Source organism: Lagenorhynchus albirostris, chromosome 20 (genome assembly GCF_949774975.1).
Source record: "Lagenorhynchus albirostris chromosome 20, mLagAlb1.1, whole genome shotgun sequence".
Classification (NCBI taxonomy): Eukaryota; Metazoa; Chordata; class Mammalia; order Artiodactyla; family Delphinidae; genus Lagenorhynchus; species Lagenorhynchus albirostris.
In genome coordinates, this window is record NC_083114.1 from 7,578,981 (window position 1) to 7,595,257 (window position 16,277).

General features: G+C 44.7%; 1 protein-coding gene across 2 annotated transcripts in view; it reads left to right on the plus strand.

The window, feature by feature from the left end:
- The window catches only part of STX8 (syntaxin 8), a 240,663-nt gene that overhangs the window by 58,664 nt on the left and 165,722 nt on the right, over window positions 1-16,277 (plus strand). For both annotated transcript variants that reach the window (XM_060135641.1, XM_060135642.1), the window contains exon 6: window positions 4,780-4,872. In XM_060135641.1, coding sequence (XP_059991624.1) covers window positions 4,780-4,872 — 93 coding nt within the window. The remainder of the gene's footprint in view (window positions 1-4,779; window positions 4,873-16,277) is intronic.

A 16,277-nucleotide genomic window follows, 5' to 3' on the forward strand; every position in this document is an offset into this window, starting at 1 on the left:
TGGGTTTTTTTTCAGGTTGTTCAATTCAGGATCTGAATATGGTCTGAACATTGCAACTAATTGTCGTGTCCCTTAAGTTTCTTTTTTTCTTTCTTTCTTTTTTTTTTTTTTTTTTTGCGGTACGCGGGCCTCTCACTGTTGTGGCCTCTCCCGTTGCGGAGCACAGGCTCCGCACGCGCAGGCTCAGCGGCCATGGCTCATGGGCCCAGCCGCTCCGCGGCATGTGGGATCTTCCCGGACCGGGGCACGAAACCGCGTCCGCTGCATCGGCAGGCGGGCCCTCAACCACTGCGCCACCAGGGAAGCCCCCCTTAAGTTTCTTTAGTAGGTAGGTGCCTTTGCCAACTCTTTTTTTCTTTGCTGTTTCTTTGTTGACAAAACAAGGGCATTTGCCCTATAGTTTCCCACTATCTAGAATTGCTATTTGTATCCACACACATTGTTTAATGTGTCCCTCTGTCCCACATATTTTCTGTAAATTGGTAGTTAGATTTAGTGGCTTGATCAGAATGACGTCTGTTACTTTCGACAAGAATACATTATGATGACTGTCCCTTTATTTTTAATCTACAGCCACCAGATTGTCCTCCCACAATTACATGGTATTTAGTTAGAAGATGGTTTTTCTGCATGTCTTAAGATAGGAAGTAGTCAAACACCTAACTGTTCTGAAGCGATTTTTCCAAAAATGTTTGTATTGGTTTTCTACTGCTGCTATAATAAATTAGCACAGACTTAGGGACTTAAAATACAAGTTTATTATCTTATAGTTCTGTAGCTCAGAAGTTCCGTACAGATGCTACTGGGCTACGATCAAGGTGTTGGCAGGGCTGGGTTCTCTTCTGGAGGCTCCAGGGGAGGATTCATTCCCTTGCCTTTTCCAGCTTTTAGAGGCTACCCACATCTCTTGACTCCTGGACACCTCCTTTCGTCTTCAGTGCCAGCAAGTTGCATCTCTCTGACCCTTCTTCGTGCCTCCCTCTGACCACAGCTGGGAAAGATTCTCTGTTTTTAAGGACTCATGTGATTAAACTGGGCCCACCTGGATAATCCAGAGTCCTCTCCCATCTCCAATTCCTTCCCCTTAATCACATCTGCAGGGTTTCTTTTGCCATGTAAGGTCATATATTCACAGGTTCCCGGGATTAGGATGTGGACATCTTTAGGGGTCGTTATTCTATGCAGTGCAGTGGTCATCCAGTTTTTAAAGTCAATACCATTATAAAATTGAAGAATGATTAATAGAGTATGGTATGTTGCAGATGATCTGTTGTGATATCATAATGATTTAAGGTATCGATAAGGTAGGGTAGATTATAGTAATGAGCTGTGATTACAACATCGTAGTAGTTTTACATGGTTCTGGGTGGCTGTCTGCATGGGTCTTCATAATCGTTGATATTTTTGCACGTAGCAGCATTTTCTTTGGTTCACTGGCTCTAAGATGACCACATGGCCTCCCCTTAGAAATGCTGCTTTAAGACTTGTAGAAGCTCAGAAAATGGTACAAATGAACTTATTTACAAAACATAGTCACAGATAACAAACTGTAACAAATTTATGGTTACCAAGGGGAAACAAATTTATGGTTACCAAGAGTGATAAATTGGGAGACTGGGATTGACATATACACACTACTGTATATAAAATAGATAGCTAATAACAACCTACTGTATGGCAAAGGGAACTCTACTCAATACTCTGTAATGACCTATATGGGAAAAATCTAAAAAGGAACTTCCCTGGTGGCACGGTGGTTGAGAAGTCCACCTGCCGATGCAGGGGACGCGGGTTTGTGCCCCGGTCCGGGAAGATCCCACATGCCGCGGAGCAGCTGGGCCTGTGAGCCATGGCCGTTGAGCCTGCGCGTGCGGAGCCTGTGCTCCGCAACGGGAGAGGCCACAACAGTGAGAGGCCCGCGTACCGCAAAAAAAAAAAAAAAATTCTAGAAAGGGGTAGATATATGTATATGCATAACTGATTCACTTTGCTGTACAACAAAAACTAAACATTATAAATCAACTATACTGCAATGAAAATTTAAAGACTTATAGAAGCCCAAGTCATCAATATTGTTACATACACAGCATCTCTGTATCTGGACCTTCTGTGTTTCTGAATTATAGGATGAAAATTTATTGTAGCACTTAAACATAGTGAGGAGGTAGTAAGTTCTTATAGAAATGATTTGAGTAGAGCAGGATTTTTAGCCCTCTTTTTGTTTTGCATTAGCAAGATAACCTCTAGGTAGTAAGGCAGATAATGAGTCAGGGTTAAGTGAAGAGTGTAACATAGGTATTTTTCATTCGTAATCTATGTCTATACTAGGTAAAGCAACTTCAGGACTTTAATGATTTTTTCCCTAATTGAAAACCATAGAGGAATCTCCTTTTCTCTTTTTATATTGTTTTACCTTTTAATTCGCATTGACACTTGCCCCTCAGTTCTACAATATATATAGTTTATTTGGGGGATGCATTTGGAATTTTACTGTAACATCGGTCATCCTATAGCAGCACTAGGTTGATGATAGATTTTTCTTGGAGGCCATCCAAGAGGTTGTTACTGAAGACCAAAAGGACCTCATTATAAAGTGATTTTGCTATAAAATGGTCCCTTGGAATGATCCCTAGAGACAGCAGGTCATTTGTACAGTTAAAAGAGCATGTAGTGTCAAAAATCGTTACTAAGGGGTCCTTACCGCACACCATTAGTTTAAATAAATTCCAGATGAATTAACAAGTTGTGTAATGGCTTAATCCCATAAAAAGACTCGGAAAAACTACATAAGGAGATGTTAATGTGATCCGGGGCAAGAAGACCTTTATGATTTCTGCTTTTGTAGATCGCCCTTCATGTGAAACAGACATTTAAAAAAAAACAACCCATCAACGAGTGGAGCCACGAATGGCATGTTACCCTCACCCAGCAGAGCGCTTGGTGGAAAGAGTCGTTACACTCAGCCTTGGAATGTTCTTTCCAATGCACCTGCAAGCAAAGGGATAAAGTATTTATAAAGAGATTGGGATTGTCTAGAGTTTAAAAAAAATTTTTTTTAAATAAAGGATCTTGAGTAACTTGAGTTCTTTTCTCTTTAAATTTTCAAAAATTTAGAAAGGTAACACAATTTTTAAAAGCAAAAATGCTATCTTACTATACATTGTTTTGTATTCTGCTTTCTTTTTTAACCCAATAACGTGTCATGAACTTCTTTTGAAATCAAAATATACCTGTACAATATCACTTTTCACGGCCATATAGTGTTTCCCTCTACGGCTGTACTCTGTGTTTCGCTTGTTTGTTTTGGCCTCACTGCATGGCTTAGTGGGACCTTAGTTCCCCGATCAGGGATTGAACCCGGGCCCCCCGGCCGTGGAAGCGTGGAGTCCTAACCACTGGACTGCCAGGGAAGTCCCTATACTCCGTTTTTAAACCAATCCCTGTGTTTGGGCATTAGGTTGTTTCTAATTCTTCACTATTATAAGTGTATCTATCTGGGTCCAATCAGGAGAAAGAAATTTCAACATGGAAAATGTAGTGTACGGAATTACTAACTATAACGGGGTTAGAGTAATGAGGGGTTAGCCAGCAGGAAGTAAAGAGACAGAAATAGCAGGTAGAAGGTGTAGTCACTCCCCTGTGGAGGCAGAGCACCCACAGCAGTACCCCCAGGGTTGAGGTGCAGATCAGGTAGAAGAGGGCGCAGCTGGGGTTCACTGGATTTCAGAGAAGTCGCTGTGGTGCCGAGCTGGCGGCACTGCCTGGAGATCGGTCCTTAGGGTACTAGGGAATACAGTGCACAGGGAGGCGTCTAATTGGAGGCACTCTATTCCAAAACTGCCCAAGGAGGGGGTGTGTTGGGAGACGTTGCTGGCCTTGGGGTGCTGCTGGCCACTGCACACCAAAGGAGCTGCCAGCATGGCAGGAGTCTGTCAGGAGAGCACTGGAGCCAGGAAGCAAAACCCGTTTCCCCTGCAGTATCTCTGCAGTCTCCTCCACCGCCAAAGCTGGCAAAGGAAAAATTATTTAAAGGACCCAGATCCATTTTCACAGAGCAGTCAGAAAAGGGTGAGCCTGGAGCTGAGAGACGATAAATTGAAAAGCGGCAAAGGAAGCAGTGTTTCAAGGAGTATCCTTGTATATACATCATGGCATACCATCCAGATGTTTTGTTGCACACATTTCCTAGACATAGAATTGATCAAGAGGTAGGCACGATTTGCTCTCTAGAAAGATGTGTTAACTATCCTCCTGTGATTTAGCACTTAGAGCTTCTTCACACTTTACTTAACCCTGGGTGTTAGCATTCTTTTTAATGCTTACAAATCTGATAAGTCAGGAAAAAAACACCTCAGTATTGTTTTTTGTTGATATTTTTAAAAAATTAGCGATGTCAGAGCTTTTTCCTTTTTTATTCTTTTGGGCGTTTCCTATCTATATCCTTTGCCCATTTAAAAAATTGGAAGATTGCCTTATTGATTTGTACATGCTCTTTATATATCAAGTATCAGAATGTTTAAATGGTTATATAGTCAAATCTTACATTCATTTGTAATGTTTAAAATGTAATTCATCTGGAAATCAGTTTAAGGTCTGAGGGTTATAAGTGTTTAACTTTTAATTTTGTTCCAATTGTTCCAATAATGTTAACTATTTTCTCTCTTTTCCTGACTGATTTCAAATGTTACTTTGATCATATATTGAATTGTGTCTATTTCTAGACTTTAAATTGTTTTCCTTTGGTTTTTAGTGAGTTAGTTGTCTCACTTTTTCTTTCAGAACAGGACGCAGGCCTTGATGCCCTTTCCTCCATCATAAGTCGCCAGAAACAAATGGGGCAGGAAATTGGGAATGAACTGAATGAACAAAATGGTAAGAACACGTCTGAAATTGACCAGATTTGCCATTTAATACAAATGCTAAAGCCTTGTCTAATTGTTAAATGATTTTACTATTACAAAACACCTGAAGTAGTTGAACAACAATGGATTTTTACATTGATAGTTTAATGCAATTGAGGGTGGTTTGTGGCAGATTTAGATTGTAGTTACTAAACACTAGGAAAAGAAATTCGGTTAAAAGATGTCCAGTTTTCTGTAGCTGCTTTTAAAAATGCTTTGTTTTGTGATCTGTTTGTCCTGCGGGCTCTCCTTATGTGGTCACGGGGTGAAGTGGCTCAGTGCGTCGTACACCAGCGCAGAGGCAGGGCACACTGAGTTGTCCTCCACACATCGTGGCGGGGGGGGGGGGGCGTTGGCTCCTCTTCTGTCATAAATACCAGGCTGCAGGCCGAAAAAATACTTGAAGATGTTTTTATTCAGGGCTTGATGTGACAAACCTGGCTGGAGAAAGATTAGTTTGCAAACCCACAAGCAGGATGGCTTGGGAGAGACAGAGCTTTCAGTCAGGAGCCTACCCAGAAGGCTCTTGTGCTTGAGGTATGCGGTTGAGGGTACAGGGGCATGAATGGAAGATGCAGCAGTAGGAGTGGAGAAGAGCGGATGGAGGCAGGGGACTGATGGTTCTTTTACTGCATGGACCCTTTCAGGTGAATGGGGGAGGGGGGGTCGCTGGTTTGTGAGTGGAGATCCTAAGTCCGGTTTGGACCCGTCCAATGAGAGATGCCAGTGAGGAATCCAAGTCACAGCGTCAAGTGGACAGTGGGAGATGAGGTACTAGAGCTCGGCGAGAGGACAGGACCAAAGGGAAGAGATGTGAGCAGCTTCAGCAGCGAGGTGCTGGGTGGAAGCAGAAGAATAGTTGAGTTTCAGCGAGGCAAGCGTTTATCGAAGACCCCTACTAGGTGCTAAGCCCTTTAATCTGTGCCGTTTCATTTAATCAGCGCATAGCACTGTGAAGGTGATGCTATTGCTGTTTGTCAGAGGTGAAGCCCAGAGCGGCTGAGGGACCCCGTAACGTCACCTCAGTTGTAAGGGATAGAAATGAAATTTCACACTAGCTTCCTCTCTAAGGAAGACAAAATGGGGAGAGAAAAGTAAAAAGTAAAAGGTTTCAGCTTGTGTCATAGTATCATGGAGGCTCACGGTGGAACGGCTTTCAAGAAAGGTTACCCTGTATGGGCGAGCATTGGAGCCCTGGGAGCGGGCACGTGCTCGCTCCAAAGCGGGGCTGCACCTGTCAGGTTATACAAGTCCCACTTTTCTTCATCTCTACAAAGACTGAGTTCATCTGTTGCCACAGTACTATTCCATTCATCTGTCATAAATGAATAAAAAGTTAATTCTATCCATCTGCCATCTGTCATAAATAAATAGATCACCAAAGCAAATGGAGAAATCCTCTAGCTCTACCATCCTAATAGAGGTTCTTAATGGTTTAAGGGCAGAGAGGAGGACAATTCAGTCCTTTCCTGATGGTGCTGATGTGAATGTACTAATTCATGTACTTGCATCTAACTCAGTTATTGGCCAGTTCCTTCCTTGAAAGACAGTATTCATAAGAAAATTAGCTCTGTAGGAAATCTGCCTGTCAGAGGTATAATTGTTCTTTATCCCAAGGAAATTTAGCCTGTTGAGTGGGTCAGTCTAGAAAGGACGCTAGCCACACACTGGTAAAGCACGTGCATCCTGTGATGTGCTCAGATAAGCCATGTCTAGTAACCGTGGTCCATGGTCAAGGATGGATGGTGCCTACTTTGGTGAGGTGACTTGCTGACTTCCCGGATGAGGTCTCCGTGCATTTTCTTGCATAAGCAATCACACTGGCGCGTCCTTATCTTGTTCAGTAAGCACCATACTTTGCTGCGTATTAGAATCACCTGAGGACCTTCTCAGCCTCCAAATCCCAGGCCATACCTGAGCTGGTTTTCTGTTGTTGCTGTAACGCATTACCACAAACTTAGTGGCTTCAGACAGCGCAACCCCCTCCTCATAGTTCTGGAGCTCTGAAGTCGGCTATGGGTCTCATTGGGCTAAAACCAGGTGTTGGCAGGGCTGCATCCCTTTCTGGAGGCTGTGGGGGAGAATTAATTTCCTTGCCTTATCCAGTGTCTAGAGGCTGCCTGCATTCCTTGGCTTGTGGCCCCCTTCTCCACCTTCAAAGCCAGCAACGGTGGATTGAGTCCTTCTCGCGTGGCATCACTCTGACTTCTAGCTTCTGTCTCCCTCTTCCTGTTTTAAGGACCTTTGTGATTATGTCCGGCTCACCCGGATAGTCCAGAATAGTGTTTCTATTTAAGGTCAACTGATTTAGCAACCTTAATCCATCTGCAACCTAATGCCCCTTGGCCGTGCAACCTAACATTCTCAGGTTCCGGGATGTAGATGTCTTGGGGGTGGGGGGCGCTGCTCTGCCCAAGCATCAGTACTTTTTTAAAGCTCCCCAGATGATTTCAGTAGGCTGCCAGGTTTGGGAACCAGTGCGCCTGTTGAATATGCTGAGAGAATGTATTTAGTACGGTACTGTTCCCTTGCCTCTCGTATGCTCACATGACAGATGGAAAGCCCACCCGTGCACAGACCCTTCGCCTGGTTATATAGTGCACATCTGCCATCCTAGTCACGGAGACTCTCTCTTCCCATCACACGTTTTACCCCCATCCTTTCCACCTCTTCCTCTGTGCCTCCCCGGCCCTCATCTCCGTTCCAGACCCGGATGCACATATGGGTACATAGACAAACATGAGGTATTTTTCCATGAGTTGCCAAGATTAGCTGGGTTTTCTCTGTGGTGGCCTCCCACTGAGATGGCAGCTATGCTGGTGGTTTTCTGTCGTGCACATTTGCTCCTCAGAAATAGGGCAGAGTCAGCCATTTTCGTTCATAGGGACAGAGAGACTCTCTGAGGATAAAAATGATATTCCTGCTAGGACTGTGATCAGCCTTTATTCCTTTTGTCAAAGTCAAGAAGGCCATTATGTCTAGAGGTGTTGAGAACAGGCTTGCAGCCCCATCTGGATTTTTATTGTGACCCGAGCACATAATGAGGCGTCTGGGACCCGGGAGAAGGTTTCCACTTCTGGTTGTAAATATCTCTACTTGGTTTATTGACCTACTGAATTATCCTTTTGGTTTTCACTAAACGAGAGAAACAATAGGCTAAGATACTGGCCAGCCAGGCCATTTTTGGAATCAAGTATCCAGACCTTACTAACAAAATACAGTACATGGTACTGAGAGGGTAACCACAAAGCCGAAGGGTTGAATTATCATCACTGTAGGAATCTTCTCAGAGAGAGTTAAAAAGGGCCTGGCCCACACCAGTAATTACCCTGTTCCCATGCCAGTGACCAAGCCTAATGAGGAAGAGGATAGGCAATTCGGTGAAAAGGCGGGTGATGGGAGACCTGCAGGTCTAGTGGATTTGGGGGGTTGGCATCTGCTGAAGGTGGGGGGATGCAGGGGAGAGGGGTGGGTGGAGGGCCGAGCCAGGGAGATTGCCCCGTGGGACCACGGTCCCCAGTGAACCGTACGGGTGGCTGGGGGCGAAGGGTTCGTGTCAGGCTGACTGCCCAGATGCTGTTCCGAAGTGCAGCTGTGGTACAGTTTTACTGAAAAACCCCTTAAAGTTCCTGCTCAAGAGGACGGGGCCTTTGGAAAGGAACACTAAAACAAGAAAATGAATGGGACTGACTTGACTGAAGTGTAGGTCTTCCTGAGACCCGATCTGGGCGTTGGCCAAGCTGTGAAGCCGGTTCCGAGGGAGGAGACAGCACCGGGAACAGGCTGCGTCGCTAACCTCTGCCAGTGTGTGCTGGTCCTCCTCATTCTTTTTGATGTTCAAATATCCCAAATTCGGCCAGTCCTTTCGACGTTTCTCTATCAATCTTTAAATCTTTCCTTTCTGGAAGAATCCACGGTGGCAAGGAAGGCCACTCATCTCTACCGACAGCATAAGTACTGGGACTGAGGAGACCAGGGTGTCCTTTGAAAGAGCTAGACAAAATGATCAAAGATTTCACGTACACGTCAGTGAATTACCATTGTAAGGGTCTGTTAGAGCTCTTAGCTGCATTTTCATGTTGAAAGCAATGTGGCAGGCTGAGTAATAGCTCCCAAAGATACCCACATCCTGATCTCTGGAATCTGTGTTTCCTTTTATGACACAAGGGACTTGGCAGGCGTGTTAATCCATTGAGGATCTTGAGACGGAGAGCTTATCCTGGATTATGTGGTTGGGGCCTAAATGTAATCACAGGTGTCCTTCTCAAAGGGAGAGGCCAAGGGACTTCCCCGGCAGTCCAGTGGTTAAGACTCTGCACTTCCACTGCAGGGGCCGTGGGTTCAATCCCTGGTTCCCACATGCCGCCAGGCGCGGCCCCAAAAAGAAAGAGGCCGAGAGAGCTTTGACATGGAAGCGCGGCCCTGTAATGACTGAAGCAAGGTGCTATGATACTGGCTTCAAAGATAGAGGCAGGGATGCAGGGAAGACAGCTCTAGAAGCTAGAAAAGGCCAGGAAATGAACTGTCCCCTAGAGCATCTGGAGGGACACCTTGATTTCAGTTGAGTGAAACTGATTTTGGACTTCTGATCTCCAGAACTATAAGAGAGCCATTGTATATTGTTTCAAGCCACTAAGTGTGTAATCATTTGTTAGAACAGCAACAGGAAACTAACGTAGGTAATCACTGTCTTTTTGTCAGTTGTCAGCGAACTCAGGTTAACCCCTCTTATGCTAGAAAACATGGACTCCTTCATGCGTCTAACTCCTCTTCCGTCTTGAGGAGCTTTCTTTGAAGCGGGCTTCACAGAAGGAAGTTTGCAGTTCTGGGGCCCCAGTCAACCCCTCAAACCGCGTAGCACTTTAAGAACAGAATTTAATTGCAGACTTTAGTCTTGTACTGGTGAAATGTGTGGGCATTTGGGCGAAAGAATCTCTTTGTGGAATATCTGGTGTCAGAATTTCCCAGAGTCCAGTAGGCCAGCTGATTTGAGGTAGCACGGAGAGGAGCAGTTTAAACTTAAAATATGCAACTATTAAAATATAAGGTGTGGTAGAAATAAAAGTGACTAGCATTTGAAATCTGATTTCACAGCACTACGGAATCTCCTTATTCAGTTAACTTGTGTGAGCAGGAAAATGATAGTTGATAAGAAGAAAAACATTGAGCAAAAATTGTGCGGGTGAAACATGAGCACGGCAGAAAGTTATGAAGGGGGGAGGCGCTTGAAATGCTGACAGTCGGGAAGCGTCGCTGTAAGAAGACGACTTGTTCAAGCCAAGGGCGCTGTAGAGTACTTCATTTTGGGCCTTGTCCTGGTTCAGTGCTCTGTGATGTAACACAGGCACCTTCTCCACTTGGCTTTCCTGATGGTGAGATCACATACTAGCCGAGCTCAGGGATCAGAAGATGTGCTGAAACAATGCCTCCCAGCTCTGCCAGTGTGTCAGATGGTGGCTGTGGCGGGGATGATGTCGTCTGATGCTGCACCCCCAGAATTCCAATATGCTTGCCCTTTGGAGGAAGGAAGACAGACAGAAACTGCTTTCCTTTAAAGGAAATGTACAATGGTTCGAGGTCCAGGGAGTTTGTGGTACTGCTTGGCAAGTGGTAAGTGAGCAGGGCCACACCCCGATCCCACCGCCCAGAGCTCTGTCCCAGGAGAGCTGAGCCTAGGACTTGGAGCGCATGTCTCTGTGCCATCGGACACTTTACGGACCAAGCAGGCTTTTATGAATTGACGAGGGGGCCTGACCGCGCCCCGCCCCACCCCGCCCCCAACTTTGGGACATAGGCACATACCTGTCTGGTAGGGAACGGTTTTCTCCAAGTGGCTGATCTGGGTTCAGATTTCCTGTACTGAGATTTCATCCGGCTGCTGGGATCCGTGGAGTAGCTTCTCAAGCCTGCATTTCATTCATAAAGAGATCTGTGAGTTCCTTAGTCTCAGAGACTCTTAGGATGGAGAAGGAGCTTGTGAGGTCCCTCCCCTCCCCCACCCCCTGCCATCTCTTCATCTTCGGGAAGAACTGCACTCAGTCGCCCCGACCTACGGCCATCTCTGCTGCCCCCTGGTCACTTGGAGGCACTGTAAACCCTCCTGTGCAGAAGCAGCGGCAGCCGCAGCCCATCTGTACACGCATGTGCACGTTTTACTCATTGGCTCCGTATCTTTCCTTTATCTGGATTAAATAATCTTTTGTTCCTAATAAAAAGAGGCCTCATTAAGCCTAGTGAGGCCTGTCCCCAAATCCAGAGTAATATTTTTCCTTCCTTAGTACATTCTCTATTCATTCAGCAAACACCGAGTGCCGACTATATGCTCAGCTCTGTGCTAGAACCCACGCATCAATCGGCTGTGGTGAGACTCGGTTTCTGCCCTCTGTTCTAGAGGGAGAGGCAGACGTTAGACAGCTAAGTGCACAGATGCCCAGTTAGAGACGTACGGGGCACCATTACAACATAGAACAGAAGACCCTGACGTGGATTAGGATTAGGAAAGCCTTCCCCAAGGACATGGTCTATGTACTGAGATTTAAAAGACCATTTCTAACGGAACAGTGTATGCAAAGGCCCTTATATGGAAAGGAGGGTAACACGGTTGAGAAACGTGGGAGAAGACCACTGATCCCAGAGTCCAGAGAGCCGGGGAGATGAGAACTTGTTAGGCTGGAGGGGAAGGTGGGAGTCACTGTGTAGGTGTGACCTTCGACCTATCTATACAGTGACCTAAACATCCATAGGGTTGGTGTCATCTGTTATGTAAAATTACTGTTTTCTACTTTATCAATCCTGTAATTTCGTCTGTATAATTTACTTTTTAAAAGGGAGATACAGCTCTATCTCTATACTGTTTGCATTGTCCCATAGCAGTTAATGCATCTAAACTGAGAGTTTAGCCACTTTTAGGGAGAAGAAGTAAGTACATTGGCAGTGGGGCGTTTATTCTGCAGATGCTGACTGAGTACCAGCTGTCTGTATGGCCCTTTATATGGAAAAGCAACAATTACAACTCAAAACCAGAGCCCTTCCCTTACTGCTCTTAAATCTAGCTGGGAGAGACAGACATGAAACGAACATTCCCCCAGATCACATCGTGGGATGTGCTGTCAAGGCAGAGACCAGGCTGCCCGGGCAGGGGATGACAGGGAGGTCTGGGTTCACTTGGTGGCTGAGCTTACAGGACCTGGGCCAAGGTGGGCCAGTGAAGCGGGGAGGGCAGGTGAAGCATTCCAGGTAGTGCCAGGACCTTTCACGTGAGGCCGCGGAGAGCCTTGCAAGTTTGAGAAATCCGAAGAAGGCTTTTGTCGCTGGTAGGGTGGGTGATGAGGCAGACGTTCCAAGATGAAGTTGCAGAGAGGGGTTCCGAGCAGGGCTGGGATGCTTCACAGCACGAACACCTAGTAAGCCCTGAAAATTACGGAGAACTTGTGTTTTCCTGGGAAGGACAATCAACAGTCTGAGTCAAGAAAACGTTATGTTAACGGTCATTTTCTTTTCTTTTTTTTTTTTTGGCGACACCATGCGGCTTGTGGGATTTTAATTTTATTTATTTATTTTTGGCCGTGTTGGGTCTTCGTTTCTGTGCGTGGGCTTTTTCTAGTTGCAGCGAGCGGGGGCCACTCTTCATCGCAGTGCACCGGCCTCTCTTGTTGCGGAGCACAGGCTCCAGACGCCCAGGCTTCAGTAGTTGTGGCTCATGGGCCTAGTTGCTCCGCGGCATGTGGGATCTTCCCAGACCAGGGCTCGAACCCGTGTCCTCTGCATCGGCAGGCAGATTCTCAACCACTGCGCCACAGGGAAGCCCGGCTTGTGGGATTTTAGTTCCCCGACCATGGATTGAAGGCCGGGCCCTCAGCAGTGAGGGCATGGAGTCCTAACCACTGGACAGCCAGGGAGCTCCCTGTTAACAGTAATTTTGAACAGCACTATGGCTCCATGCTAATTAATACCATTTCTTTTCAAACATACGAAAGTCTGTGTACATCCTCCTTCAAATGCCACTTTTACCCTCCACAGATATTGATATTTAGTGCTGTTATTTTAATTTACTCCATTACATTTCATAATTGCCATTGATTTTGCTTTTCAACTCATTGTTTCTAAATTTCCAAACATGTTTTTAAATCATCTTCTAAAATATTTTTCCACTTTTATTGAGATATAATTGGTATACAGCACTGTATGAGTTTTAGGTGTACAACGTAATGATTTGACTTACATTCATCATGGAACGATTACCACAATAGGTTTAGTGTACATCCGTCATGTCAGAGAGATGCAACATTAAGGAAGCAGGGAAAAAAATATCTTTTCCTTGTGATGAGAACTCTTAAGATCTACTCTTCTAACACCTTTCATATACAGTGCACAGCAGTGCTAATTACCATGTTGTATGTGACATCCCTAGTGCGTACTTAGCTTGTACCTGGAATGACTACCTTAAACCATCTTTTTATTGTTGATTTTCTCATTGAACTGCATAAGGGTCAGAGAATTATGTTCTATATGATACTGGTTCTTCTGAACTTGTTAACATCTCCTCTGAGTCTTAGTAACCGTTGTGGCGAGTCACCCCTCTGTGTGCCTGAGGAGAATGGGTGGTCCCCAGTTTGGGGAGACGGGGCTTCCTATACACTTAATACATCAGGCTTGTGAATTCCTTTGTCCATCTTAGGTGTCTTTACTACCCCTCTGCTTCCTCCAGTCAGTTTCTGAAAGAAGTGTGACGAAATTGCCTTCAGGGTTTGTGAACTTAGCAATTTATCCATGTAACTGGGTCAATTTTTTATTTTATAAATTTCAAGAAAAGGTTATTAGGTACATATATACAGGATTATTTAATCTTATTTTGGTGATTTTATCTGTTTATCTTTATGGAAATATCTCTCTTTATCTCTACTGCTTTTTACCTTTAGGCCTACTGACTAGATAGTAATATCACAATCTAGGCTTTTAATTGGTTGGTGTTTACCTCGTCTAGAGATTGCCAGACTTTGTGGTCGAGGGCTGCTTTGTATTCTTAACAATCACCGAGAACTCCTCAGAGCTTTTGTTTACATTGGTTATATCTATCAACACTAATTGCATTCGAAATTTAAAACATTTAAAAAATATTCATTTTGAAAATAACAATAAACCATTACATATTAACAGAAATAAGTTAACTTTTATGAAAAATAACCCCCAAGTATAAGTAGCTTAAAATAGAAAACACGTGTTTTATTTTTTTTTTCTTTCGGTATATATCTGTTGCGGGGTCATCAGTGGGCATGGTTACTTAAGATCCCTGATAGATAGAATAGCCACCATTTCAAACATTGATGGTCACTCTGCCAGAGAGTCGGAGAGCTCTAGAGGCTCTTGTTCCTGAAGTTAAGTGCTCTGGCCCAGAGGTGACAAGTCAGTTTCGTTCAGAGCTCCTTGGTCAGAGCTAAAACCACTAGGAGGTGTTATCCTACCCCTGCGTCTGGTTGCAGGGGGGAGGACTGGACACACTGGGTAGATGACACAAATGACCGTCACAGGGGCGCCAAACTGCCTCTGGTACTGACTAGCCATGGGACCCTCCTGTTTCTCTGTCCTTAACTTCCTTGTCTAGAAAATGGGGATTTTAGTGCCTATTTTAGAGTGTTGTGTGAAGGTGAAATGAATGGCCACGTGTGAAGTTCCGAGAGTTGGGCCTCACATTGTAAGGGATCTAAAAGTGTTTTCTGTTACTAACTCTTTATTCACAGTACAGGCTGTCGATCAAAATGGTAGACTGAGCTGATGGGGAGCCCCTCCCTCCCTTTCCCAAACACATGGAAATGTTAGATGAAACATTTTAAAAAATTGATTTATACTTCTTAGCTTGAAAGCAAGAAAGTTTCTCCGGGTGTCAGAAATGAAGGTATTTTATTAACCCACAGCCATGAGCAGAATGGAAGCCTCGTGGCCCTCAGAGGTAACTGAGCGGATATGCACACTAGGGACTAATGTTTCAACACGCACGCAGAGATGGGAGCCGGGGCTGTGGTTCCTGAGGGCCTGAAAACGGGCTCCATACAAAGCCAGGAGCTGAGAAATGACCATTTTATGGGAAAACGAATTTCCCCTATCTCCACCCAAGAATGAGATGCTCAGCGAGGCCACCCACCTTGGGCCACAGCCACTCTTATATTTTTAACATGTAGACTTAAGTTTACGTATTTTTAACAAAGTCTAGAGCAAATAAATATCTCTGAATCAATCAAGTTTAGAATTCTTAACTTTGCTTCAAAGTCTTCCTCTATAATGTTTTAAACTGAAGCTCTCTTTTTTTTCCCTATGGTCAGTGTTTTTATTTAGATTTACCAACATGTTTTACTGATTTGTTATTTTATCTATTCTGTGACTCAGCTCTTCTGACAGATTTTTTTTTAATTTTGAGAACTCTACTTTTAAACACCGTTAAAGCTTATGCTTTAATGCTTACGATTGCTTTTCCCCCACAGAAGTATGTTTTTAAGGTTGTAAAGTCTTTTAAACATTTTAGTGGTACGAATCAGAACTTTACATTTTCCTTCTGCTCTTTGCAGAGTTTGTGTCCTCCAGGTAAGTTTTGGTTTGTTCATCTCAGTCTTTCTCACGCTGCTCTAGGGGCGAATTATGTCCCCTCAAAGTTCACAGGTTGAAGTCCCAATTCCTAGAACCTCAGAATGTGATTGTATTTGGAAGTAGGGTCTTTAAAGAGGTGATTAAGTTAAAATGAGGTCATTAGGTTGGGCCCTAATCCTATAAGACTGGTGTCCTTATAAGAGGAGGAAATTAGGACACAGACACACATGGAGGGAAGACCATGTGAGGGCACAGGGAGAAGACGGCCGTCTGCCAGTCAAGGAGAGAGGCCTCATGAGAAACCAGTTCTGCTGACACCTTGATCTCATACTTCTAGGCTCTAGGATTGTGAGAAAATACATGTCTGTTGTCGAAGCCCCCTGCAGTCTTGGTACTTTGTTAAGGCAGGTCCATGAGTCAAGGATCATATTGATGAGTATAGGTAGCTGATGTAGGCTTTGTTGGTATTTCAGCAGGTTTTTTCACCCTCAAATCTTCTCTCTTGAATGTGTTCTATATGGGCAGGCAGGGTATACCAGCAGGCAGCTTTCCCTTTAGGGTGTGTGCTTAGGGTAGAAGAGGACACAGCAGATTCAGGACCTTTTGCTGTATAACCCTTACCCCCAAATCACTAAGGGAAAGGGAACTTTAACCTCAGGGTGACATCTTTTTATGTCTTTTATTTTTTTTCACCTCCGTGTCTATCCTAGAGGCTCCTCTTTGACTCATTTGCTAGCCTGGACACCAACACCATGGGCGCTCCTTAGGCAAACCCTCCTCTCTAGAGAGAGCTGTCCT